Source organism: Protobothrops mucrosquamatus, unplaced genomic scaffold (assembly GCF_001527695.2).
Source record: "Protobothrops mucrosquamatus isolate PMUCROS unplaced genomic scaffold, P.Mucros_1.0 scaffold1298, whole genome shotgun sequence".
NCBI lineage: Eukaryota > Metazoa > Chordata > Lepidosauria > Squamata > Viperidae > Protobothrops > Protobothrops mucrosquamatus.
In genome coordinates, this window is record NW_015387500.1 from 382918 (window position 1) to 395136 (window position 12219).

The window sequence follows — 12219 nt, forward strand, 5'->3', positions numbered from 1 at the left end:
TTAATAATAGTTAAGCCATATCATCTTAAAAAGTTTTTTGTCTTGTTTTAAAATGTGAATTCGTTTTTCAGATAATATGCATATATAGCGTATGTATAAAGCAAGAATGCCTGTCCTTAACTGATTTATTTTTTTGTACCATATTGTAAATTATATTATTTATTCTTTATCGACTTTTGGAAAAAGGAAAAAGGTGTTTGGGTTATTTAATATAATATACAAAAGTTAACTTCCTCTGTTTTCAATTTCCAATTCAAGTTGTAAAGTTGTTTTTATGATTGTCCATAAACACTTACTAATCCTTGGTCTAATCTGTGTGTCTGAGAAAGATATTTGATAATCATTTTTCTTCTCCAGATTTCCTATAGTTAAGAGTTCAGAGACATTAGAGGTCATTGGGGACTTTTGAGGATCTGTGGAAAAATCAGTATTCTATTACATTGGGTGAAATTGAGTATAGAAATGCCCTGGAACTTTTAACATTTGAAGCATTAATTGCTAAGTTCTTTTATTTCCTGTTTTGATGAGTGTCTGCATTCCATGGGAATTATTTTAATAACCCCCAAAAGTGATGAGTTTGTTCTGCTGCTTCCCATAGCTAAAAATGACCCTGAACTTCTGCCATCGACTTTTGAATAGAAAGCAATGCTACTAAGCTTTCAATGTTGCTGATCATCCTTCCCAAATCTGACGTCTCAGCGGATTTGTGGACTTTTTCACTCCCAGAATTCCCTAGCTTTAAAAGTTGCCAAAGTTGGACACCCCTGCCCTAGCCAATATTGGCATTGCTGACAATTCTAGTATTAAATATGTTCACACATCTAGAAATTACCAGTTTGCAAAAGGCTGGAACATGCAGCCCAACAAAATGTTGCCAAGCAAGCAGTATAAAATTGGGCAATGCTTTAAATCAGTGGTGGCGAACCTATGGCACGGGTGCCAGAGGTGGCACTCAGAGCCCTCTCTGTGGGCACGCGCGCCGTCGCCCCAGTCCTAACCTTCAGCTGGGTTTTATAAAACCTTTTCGCTTGAGGCCTCCGCTGCCATGCGCAAAAAAAAAAAAAAAGGTTCAATCAATCAGTCAATTTCAACTTCTCGTGGGAAAAAAAAGATCTCACAAAGTTGGAATTGATTGAGTGAACTTTTTAGTCCCACCCAGTCTGCTTACCACTGCAGCCACGCCCACCCAATGGGCCACGCCCACCCGGCACCTGACGATGCATAAGTGGGTTTTGGGTTGCAGTTTGGGCACTCGGTCTCTAAAAGGTTTGCCATCACTGCTTTAAATTATAGATCAGTGTCTCACGTGTTCATCCTTGAAGTGAAACAATGGATTTCTTTTTTCCAGATATGAGAAGGATGTCCAAACTAGATAAAGAACAGACAAAACACCAAGGTCAAAAGAAAAGTCAAGATGGTGACAACATTGTGACTTTTTTTTTGACAACACCCCTTTGCCCAGCTGGCTGATAGAATGATTCTAAAATAGAAATTTCTGCTGTAATAAGCTTTATTGTGAGTGGACTTGAAACTTGATATTTTGATCTAATTAACACATCACCCCTTGCCTTCACACAACCACCCAAGTATAACTAAACTATGCTTTATTGAATTAATGTTTTGGTTAGTACCAGTGCATGGAACTATAATCCCACTGGATGATCACAAAGGCACCCTGCATGAATAATTGACCCAAGTTTCATTAGGAACAATGCGACCGGCACAGAACAAGTAAATATCTGAATTTGTTAAAGGTTAATCAGTCAACCTCTTGTCAAGTAAGATCAATCATTTGCCCAATAATAGTTCAGCCAATCGCCTATCCCAGTGTTTCTCAACCTTGACAATGTTAAGGCATGTGGACTTCAACTCCCAGAATTCCACAGCCAGCAATGCTGGCTGTGGAATTCTGGGAGTTGAAGTCCACATGCCTTAACATTGTCAAGGTTGAGAAATACTGGGGCCCCTATCCTTTTGGAGTGCTCGTTCGCTTTGCAACTGATAGGTGCGTTCACACAACCCGCTTAAAACAAGGTGAAGACCTGATGACTGCATTTATTCATATTAGATTTTGTAATGGTCCACCTTGGGTTAGGTCAGTGTTTCTCAACCTTGACAATTTTAAGGCATGTGGACTTCAACTCCCAGAATTCCACAGCCAGCAATGCTGGCTGTGGAATTCTGGGAGTTGAAGTCCACATGCCTTAAAATGGTCAAGGTTGAGAAACACTGGGTTAGGTCTAGCGCAGTTCAGGCTGTTAACGCGAACTCGGACCACTCGGGAACCAGGTTAAAGGAGTGTTTGGAAACACGTGGGGGGGGGGCGGGCGGGGAGGAGCCGCGGCCCTTTAAATTTAAAAAAAAACAAAAAACTTCCGAGTCATTTCCGCTTTTCTTCCCCCTCATCCAATGAGCGCCCGACCTCTTTGGAGCGGCCCCGCCCTCTCCCACAGCAGACGCCCCGCCCCTTTCGGCTCCCGCCACCTCGGACTCGCGCTCCGAGGGGCGGGCCTTCCCGCCGCGGTTGGCCGAGGCCGGGTGGAACGGCGCCGCCCTCGGCCAATGGCCTTCGGAGGGCGGGGCCGAGCGTCGAGCCGGGGGAGACGCGGGAGAGAAAAGAGGCGAGTCGCGGCCGGGAAGCAGAGCAACCCTCGGAGGCCCGTCGCTCTGCCGGCCACCATGTTCCAAGGGCCCGAGACCGACACGGCCAGACCCAGCTCCAGGTGAGGCGGCCGCGCGGCTGGGCTTTCCCCTCGGGAGGCCGCTGCGGGGAGGGAGGGAAGGAGGGAGGGACTCCAAATCCCAGCATCCCCAGCCTGGAGACGGCCCGGCCCGTAAGCGCCTCTGCAGGGCGGGCGGAGGAACACGTGGACGACGACGCCTGAAGGGAGGAGGAGGAGGAGGAGGGGGGGCGGCTCTGCCCCCCCTCCCCACCCCCCCACCCCGCTCAGGTCGCGTTCACACGACGCGTGTAACCCAGGCCTGCGAGGTTTCACACCGGTTCCGCGGGGCGCGTGAAAACCGGCCCCGCTTGTCACGTGGGAATGAATGAATACCTGGCTTGAGGTCTGGCGGGGAAGCCCGCCTCGGGCGTCGCCCCCTTGGAGGGGCGATTCGGCTCGCCTGGGCTGGGCCAGCCGGCTGGAGACCCCATTGGGGTTGGGGGGGGGCGAGATGCGGGGAATGCTCGAGGGAATCGAGGTAGGGTCGTCTCCCTCCCCCCCCCCAAAAAAAAGTACCCTGCCAGCCCCTGCAACACGGGTGGGTGGGTGGGCGGGCGGCATGTAATTGTCTGCCTTGCTCGGAGCCCAATAAAGGTTAAGAGTGCTTATATAATGCCTTGGTAAGGACCCCCCTTGGAAGGCTGCCTCCAGTTTCGGTCACCCCCATATAAAAAAAAGATGTTGATAATTCTAGAAAGAGTGCAGGGAATAAAGGCGATGGGGGGGCTGGAGGATAAAACATACGGAAGGACGGCGGTTGCAGGAATTGGGTATGTCTAGTTTAATGAAAAGGGGGACATGACAGCAGACTTCCAGTATCTGGGGGGGGGGCTGCCCCAAAGAAGAGGCAGTCAAGCTATTTTCCAAAGCCCCAGAAGGCCAGACAAGAAACCATGGATGGAAACTCGTCAAGGAGAGAAGCAACCTGGAATTAAGGAGAAACTTCCTAACCTTGAGGACAATTAACCAGTGGAACAGCTGGCCATCAGAAGTTGTGGGTGCTCCATCACTGGGAAGCTTTCTAGAAGAGACTGGTCAGCCATTTGTGTGGAATGGTATATAGGGTTTCCTCCTTGAGCAGGGGGTTGGACTAGAAGACCTCCAAGGTCCCTTCTACCTCTGTAATTCTGTGAGAAGGGCTGATGGGAAACATTCCGTGGCCAAAAGGCGCCCAAGCCTTGCTTAACTGAGTGGTTATTTATTTATGGCATCCAGCCCAGTTTTGTTTATTTGCTTGATTCTTGTCTTTATTTTATTTATTCAATTTCTACTTCACCTCTGTCACCTAAGTGATTCTGGCTGGTTATAAGTAACTCAAGGTAGCCAAGGTACATAAGATTCCTTCCTCTTCCTGATTTCCCCATAGCAACCCTGTGGGGTGGGGTGGGCCGAGACAGTGCGACACTAGCCCAAAGTCACCCAGCCGACTTTTGTGCCTAAAGCAGGACTAGAACTTGCCTTGGGATTATCTCCCCAAGTTGTAAAAATGCCCTGCTTGCAAAAGCGAGTTGCCTGGGTTGTGTCTGTGATGCTGGTTGTTATTGTTCCAGGATTTTAAAATGCTTTCAGGGGTTTTCAAGATTTGTACTATCTGCTAAACAGCATTACTGGCATCGAGTAAATGGTGCGGGAATTTCCAAAATAGACATGTGGCAATTTTCCATTGGATATATATATATATATAGCTATGTAGTTAGAACAATATCCTGCATGCGCCAGGAACAACTTTTTAATGGGCACATGTTGAGCGGCCGCTGCCTTTGCCTTGAAGGGATTAAGGCAATGAATCTTGAGTTGGGTTTCAAATTGTTGGAGTTGCGATACTCCAGCATAAATTATTGATTGCCAAAGGGAATCAGGTGCCACCCAACCGTGCTGTCTGCTCCTGGAATTTCAAGAAGGCTCAACTGCATTTGCCTGCTTTGTTACAAAGTGGGTGTGGGTTGTGAGACTACAGGCTGTAGTTCTGCATCTCTGCAGTTTCGTGTCTTGCCTGAGGCATAAAACCATCTCTTTAAAACTGCTTTTTCAGGCCATGTGCAATGTGCAGTGGGCTTTTTTTAACGAAGCAGTAACTCGGGATAAAAGTTGGAATTCAATCCTCTTTTTTACTCTATCTCTCATAACTTAAAACAACAAATTCAATCTTTCATATGTTTAGACCACTGGTTCCAAACAACTGGGAGTGGTTTGCAATAACAGCAACAACAAAACATAAAAGCAATAGTAAACCCCACAACGTAACAGAGCATTGCTTCAACTTTGGTATCGAAACCCTTTAAAAAGTTCCATGTATACTGCCTTCCGGCATGTAACAATGATCCCTTTGGATCTCTGGAGATAAAAGTGGGCCATAACAAAGCATCATGAAAGCAGTGCATCTTAGTTTCCCCCTCTTTTGTTCTTGGAGTGGGGGGAGGTGTCTCAACACCCCACCCCCATCCTCAGCTGGCCATACTGATGGTCCTGCAGATAGTTTAGAGCAGAGGTCCCCAACGTTTTGGGCACCAGGGATCTGTTCCATGGAGAAAGGTTTTTCCGCGGACCGAAGGGCGCGTGGTTTTGTGTGCTGCCTGCATCCCATGGATGGGGCTTTGCTTGTTCGTGCGGACCAGTTGCTGGCATGTTGTGGACCGGTCCCGGTCCACAGACCGGGGGTTGGGGACCCCTGGTTTAGAGCCATAACATACAGGACTCTCTATAAGTTAAAGCTAGAACATGGAATTGTATTTAGAAGCCTGTGGCTTCAGAGCAGCATTAAGGTTATGTGAAATGGATAATTCTCACCTGTTAGTAAGCCACTGCATTCTACAGCATCCCTTCCAAATAGCTTTCAAAGTGATGAGGGTGTGTTGCTAGGGTATTATCTCCTTAAAATGTCATACATGATATACCAGCCAAACCTGGGCAGAAGCCTCATTAGTCACAGTCCCCATTTGCCAGTCTAGCAGCCGATGTAGCTGTTGTCTAAGGGGACCCCAAATTGTGAGATCCCTCCTAAATGTCCCCCTTTTATATTGGACAAGAGGAGCAGTGCACAGTGGTCTCTGGATAAACAGCACTGCCACATCTTTCAAGAATTCTGTCCAGTTTTGTTTTTCTTTTTTCAGCCTCCAGGCACTGAAACAATCCCCACCCAGTTCACATGATCCATGTTGGCCTTCCACAAGCTCTTGAAACTCTTTCCCCAGGCATCAAGCTAGTTGGAAAGGTGTCTAACCTTGGCAACTTTAAGACTTAGGGACTTCAATTCCCAGAATTCTAAGAGTTGATGGATACCCCTGGGCTAGAACATGGGATGAGCCCTGGAAATCGCAGTTGCCTAAATACCTTTTTGAAGTTAAATTCGAGATAGATTAGCTGCCTGTGGAAAAAATGATTTGCAGGTAAATTGTGTGAAGTAATGCCAAACCATGTCTGAATGACTGGCCTACTTCTATAATTTCCTTTGGATGAAGATATAACACTGCAGGCTCTTTTCCACTGTGGCACATTGAAAGAAAATAGCTATAATTCTACAATCTTCATTTCTTCTTCTTATCCAAACAGTTTGGTTGTACCGGAAATTTGGTTTATGAAATAAGCGTGGTAAACATCTGGTGTGGATTATAGTAGTATCTGCAATTTTTACCATCCCTTTGGCAAGTGGTATTACCAATGAAATAACTATCTCCCTTCCTTTTTAGATCATAATCTCTCAGCTAACTATCACTGAGATTACATATTCCTGAAATGTATTAATCGTTCCTAGATCACTCCTCCTTTTTTACAGTATACAGCAAATGTATAATCCTTCAGAGTGTATATTGTATAGTCGTCTGTACAAGATCTACCACCAAAATCATGTTCTTTATTGGTGCGGCTTATAGCTTTGCAAGAAGTTGGTCTTTACTTAGAAAGTGATCCTCCATTGACTGCAACAGTCTAACAATGCATGCTAAGGTATCCCAAACAAAGGATATAAGTTTGTTAATTTTCTGTGACACAATCTTTCGTGTGCCGTTTGCATTGGTTGCTGAAACGAGCCCCCATCTCTTTCTAATTGAAAGCATGCTGGCTGGGGGGATTCTGGGAGTTGAAGTCCACAAGTCTTACAAGTCGCCAAGGTTGGACACCCCTAATTTAATCCTTCATAGACCAATAAAGAGCAGTTATTATAATAGGCAATAACACAAATCTATAATCTTTTTTTTTTAAAGTGTATATGTCATGGCTGCGGCAGATGAAACTCTTCAAAGAACTTGGAGGCATTGTTTACCTTAAAGAATCTTTATTCGAGTAGCATGGCATCCCCACGTACATAGGCAAAGCCAAAATCCGAACCCCCCCTCCCCTGAGCACATAGTATCAAAGCACAATTCCCTCCTCTAATTCACAGTCATAAATCACATTCTCCAATTAGTTTGAAACGCAGGCTTTCCCTCCAGTTCTTCAACCTGGCCATTTCTTATCACTTCTTATTTAAAAAAAAACCTTGGGTCTCACACTAGTTACAATATTGTTATGCCTAACTAAACTCCCATGCACATTCCTCCCCCCCCCCCCAGTATCCTCTAATTCTAAGAGTAAAACATAAGAAGGAAAACGGCTGCATCTCCATATATTGTCAAAGCAAGAACATCCGATGTTCGCAGCGTTGACAGTATAACTTGGTGTGTATCTCCTAGCCAGTATTCAAACGCTGTAGTTTTCACCGATTCATCAAAGGGTGTCAACAAGTTCCCGAGGGATAAACTGAGCTCAGCCTGTTCAGCCTTCTTCCTCAGCTTGGGATTGGGTGTGGTTGTGGCCTCACCCAGCAACCGAAAGGAAAGGAAAATCAAATCACTATCCAGAAGAATCAGGCCAACTTTGCAACAATCCCTTTTGTGGGTGGGGGACGGGGAGGAAGTGTACATACAGTTCTCATAGGAAAGGTCTGCACTAAGAATGTTATTTGCCAGTACTGTATAGCCCGATACTTTAATCCAAATTCTTCACATGGATTTAAACAAATGCTAATTTTGAAGACAATTAAGTTTTACAGGCGCCAAGAAACTCTTGTTGTTACCTCCTCTGAAATTTTTTTTTTAGATAAATCGAATGCTGCCAGATAAAATAGGACCTTTATTAGCCAGTGCTGACCAGGGGTTGCCCATCCTGAATAGATGGAAGCTAATTAAGGAGAGAACCAACCTGGGATTAAGGAGAAATGTCCTGACAGTTGGAACAATTAATCAGAGGAACGCCATGCCTTCAGAAGTTGTGAATGTTCCAACACTGGAAGTTGTTAAGAAGAGATTGGAGAACCATTTATCTCAAATGGTATAGGGTTTCCTGCCTGAGCAGGGGGTTGGACTAGAATACCTCCAAGGTCCCTTCTAACTCTCTTGTTCAGTTTTTTTAAACCATTCTATGCCCAAACCATGGTTTCCAATTTAAATGATCCCACAATTCACAGTTATATTAAATGGAAGTCAAACAAACAGTATAATAAATGGACCTTACCCGCCACTGCCTAGTTCTGAGTATAGAGTATCTTTTATAATCACGGTTGATTGAGGATTGTCTTCTGCAAAACAGGGTGTTGCAACCACCAGGTGGAACCTCCAGCAATCTCTTTGGAAGTCCAGACGTGTCCTCTTCTTCCAAATCACAGAAAATGGCCTCCAACATATTTGCAGCAGCTGAAGAACCCCTGAATTTCCCAAAGAGAACGAATCCCCCAGGTGAGACCCACGCTCTTCTTGAAAATACTGGGGATGGGAGTGACAGGTTTGATAGGTTCATCCGTGAAACCAGGTAACTATCATTTATCATTTGAAGAGCCGTGATGGTGCAGTATTGCAGGCTAACTCTGCCGACTGCCAGCAGTTCGATCCTGACCGGCTCAAGGCTGACTCGGCCTTCCATCCTTCCGAGGTCGGTAAAATGAGGACCTAGATTGTTGGGGGCAAAATGCTAAGTAAACGGCTTAGAGAAGGCTGCAAAGCACTATGAAGCGGTATATAAATCTTAAGTCCTATTGCTATTGCAGTTTTTAGACAACGCTGATCTCTTGGGAACTTGCATAAGGCGTAAGATATTTTTTTTTAGTGCCATTGTCACTTCGAACAATCACTAAATGAACTGTTGTAAGTCGAGGACTACGTGTCTCTTTTCAGGGATGTTAATGCTCCACTTACATTCCAGATTGTAAAACTTGCTTACCCAGCCACGAAGTTGTGAAAATCTCTGGCTTAGATGTGGGTTTTTTTGCATGGTACTAAGAGCTTTCGGTAACAATTCACTTTTTTTCGCCTATTTGTAATGCTGTAAGACTGTAATAAAGGACTGTTGAGAAGCAGAAAGGAAAAGCAACAGGATTTTAAAAAGGAAACGCTTAGCCCAAGGTGGTCAAACGTGTCTCAGTCCCGAAGGGCCTCAACATCCTAGCTAGAGGGTCCGCTGCCCGTTTCCTCCAGCCCTGGAGAATCGGAGAGGAAGAGCAGGTCCTGTAAACTTCCTCCGCTATTGTTGCCTTGCAGGTGGGAAGGACAGTGGCATTTTTGAGGATCATAAACCTAATGAATCCCGGCAATTTATAAACCCACCTGGAGGAAAAACAAGCAACATCTTTGGGACTCCGTCGCCTGTCAGCACAGTCAAAGCACATCCAAATAAGCCCAAGGTAACTCGCTTACAGCTTCCACGCACTTTCTTTTCTTTAAAAAAAAAAAAAGTGGAGGGTGGGGAGGGCAAAAGGAGAGCCCAAGTTACAGTAATATCTATGCAGGCAAAGCAGTTTGTGTTTGAGTAAAGCAGCGGTTCTCAACCTATGGGTCGCGACCCCATTTGGGGTCGATCGACCATTTCACGGGGGTCGCCAAGCAAGGCTGTCCGCCATTTTTTCCCTTTTTCCAGCGGGTGCCTTACCTCTTTTGGGCTGGGCCAGCTGGTGGTCGGCCTGCTCCGTCTCTGCCACTTGCCAGCTGCGTCTCGGCTGGCGCAGGGGGCGGAACCATGCATGTGCGGCGCTCCCGGGCAGGGAAAGTCCTCAACCTACGACCGGTTGGGTAGTCCTCGACTTACGACCGGTTTAGTCCTTGACTTACGACCGGTTTAGTCCTCGACCTACGACCGGTTGGGGGTCGCGGCATTAAAAAGGTTGAGAACCACTGGAGTAAAGGAAGCTGTTGGATATGTCCTTCCTGGGCTACAGAAACATCTTACAAAACTAATGTTGTCTTGATTGGGCAGGCAATAGAAATAATCTAGCATTAAAATCAACCGTAGGAGAAACACGAAATCTAAAGATTTGAAGAGTTCTTGGTGCTCCTTGAGTTTGCTTGTTTTCTTGCCGGCGTTTCATGACCCAAACTAGGTAACATCCTCACTAGCACTGATGAGGTTACCTAGTTTGGTAATGAAACGTCTGCAAGAAAACAAGCAAGCTCAGAGAGCACCATTTCAGCCCTGAGCTAAAAATATTCTCCTTTAGCAGTCTCTTAAAAAAAATTATTTTTTTTTTGTCTGATGCAGGACCCAGGGTTTGCATGTCCTAGAAGCATTGCTTTGTAAAGCTGAATTGCCAGACTTGATTTTTTTTTTACAGCCCGAAAGGATTCTCAGCCAATGAAAAACGGCCTTTTCAAAGTCTTGGTTAATATCTGGAACCTTTTTCCCCTTCTTATCCAGGATCACACCTTTCTCTTGAATGATAGAGGAGGTTCGGCACGGGAAGTAAAAGGTAATTGGAGCAAGAATTCTGGGATTCAGTCAGCCCCATTATTTTATTAATATTTGAAAAACCACACTGTAGCTTTAGTGCTAGATACTTTAGAGCAGGGATCTCCAACCTTTGTTAAATGTCTCTGTCTATTCAACTGCCAGATTTCTCCAGCCAATAAGATTGGGGAATTCTGAGAGTTGGGAGTCCAGAAGCCTTAAAGTTGCCCAGGTTGGACGCCTCTGGTTTAAAGAGAGATTCACTGAAACCTCCATTGTCCCTCTTAAGAGGTATCCCTGTATGATCCTTACAATGTACCACATTTGACAGGCCATGCTACAGATATTAAGAGTTTCAGACAGTCCCCCTGTCCCTCCTGACCCACCGTCCTTCCAAGTGATCATGTGGGGGAAGCATTGTACAAGCTGGACTAGCTAAGATCTCCTTCAGATGGCAGGAGTGGAAGACTTAAGTGGGAGTAGTAACTGAATCAAAACACCGCACCAAGTTTGGGAGCCTTGCATGCAAAATCCAGGCGTTGCCAGCATAGTTGTAATACAGCCCAATGATGGAGGACTGCGTTCTAACTCGCAACTTATCATCTTGCCCAGTTCCAGAAGACCAAAGGCCACCGGTAGAATTGCCGAAGGAGAAGAAGGACCTGCCGAAGGAGACCACCAAAGAACCTGGCCCCAAGATAGATGATCACGAGCCCAGGCTGGGACCACGGCCGCGTTCTCACAACAAAGTCCTCAACCCGCCGGGAGGCAAATCTAGCATTGCGTTCTATTAGGGAAGACCACTTCCTCAACCCCCTCCCCCTCCCCCCAATGTCTTAAGCTTTGATTATCAGAACCCAAAGGCTAATTTTCTGGTGCTTGAAGGAGGGAGGTGCTTAGTAGTTTGGCTTACTCAGTCCATGCTAGCATTTGGCGTAAGCCAGGGGTGGGGGAAACCTTGGCTCTTTTGTGACTCGTGGACTTCAACTCCCAGAATTCCTGAGCCAGCCATGTTGGCTCAGGAATTCTGGGAGTTGAAGTCCACGAGTCATAAAAGAGCCAAGGTTCCCCCCACCCCTGGCATAAGCCTTTCAGGTGTTCTCTTTGCATTCTGAACCCAGTTAAGGAAGGCTCCCTCTGATGGCTTGCAGAGCACATTCCAGTTAAGGTGCAATACTAACTTCTTGATCTGCCAGCTAGGCAATACAGCCTCGGGGAGATTTTCTCTGTGTCTGTAAAAGAAAGGGAGGCTGCTCCAATCTGCCTTGGAAAAGAAGAGTTGATTGTCATTATGCAAAAGAAAGAAAAAAAAGTGAAAGGAGAACCTTCACGAGCAAATCAGTTTTTTTAGATAAATTGTAGTTGAGATGAATCATGCACAAATCCCTAAGAGGGTTTTTAGAAGCTTTGCTTTTGTGGCACTCCTCTTTTGACTAGTTGGGTATAACTTTATGGTGAGTAGCAAAAAAAAAAAAATCACTTCAGTTTAAAATTAGAGCCTGCCTCCTCTCTAAGGAGACAGTTCAAAAGCTAGTGACTAACTCTCTCCTTCATCGCTAATCTCTCTGGGCAAGCTATTGTGCCTGAAGATTTTAACTTTCCTTAGGCTGCGAACTGCTGCTGTTTGCAGAAAGATTCTCCTCTGGTTTTCTGCTGACTCTTAGTCTGTTCTCCTTGTTGATCTTTGGTTCCCTTTAGCAACCTCTGTCTCCCCTTGGCCAGGTCTTTCCATGCAGAAGCAGCACTGTCACCTTTAACTACATCAGGTGGTGCTTAAGGGCACTGTTTTGTTTTTTGCAGTTCTTGGGCT

At 45.6% G+C, this 12219-nt stretch overlaps 1 protein-coding gene across 1 annotated transcript; it reads left to right on the top strand.

Annotated features, from left to right (window-relative positions):
* The first annotated feature begins 2614 nt into the window (after positions 1 to 2614).
* Positions 2615 to 11233, top strand: JPT2 (Jupiter microtubule associated homolog 2). Its single transcript, XM_015821301.1, has 5 exons — positions 2615 to 2723; positions 8286 to 8431; positions 9230 to 9372; positions 10380 to 10431; positions 11022 to 11233. The coding sequence occupies exons 1-5, from the start codon at positions 2680 to 2682 to the stop codon at positions 11201 to 11203; spliced, it is 567 nt and encodes a 188-aa protein (XP_015676787.1). The 5' UTR covers positions 2615 to 2679; the 3' UTR covers positions 11204 to 11233.
* Positions 11234 to 12219: the final 986 nt, after the last annotated feature.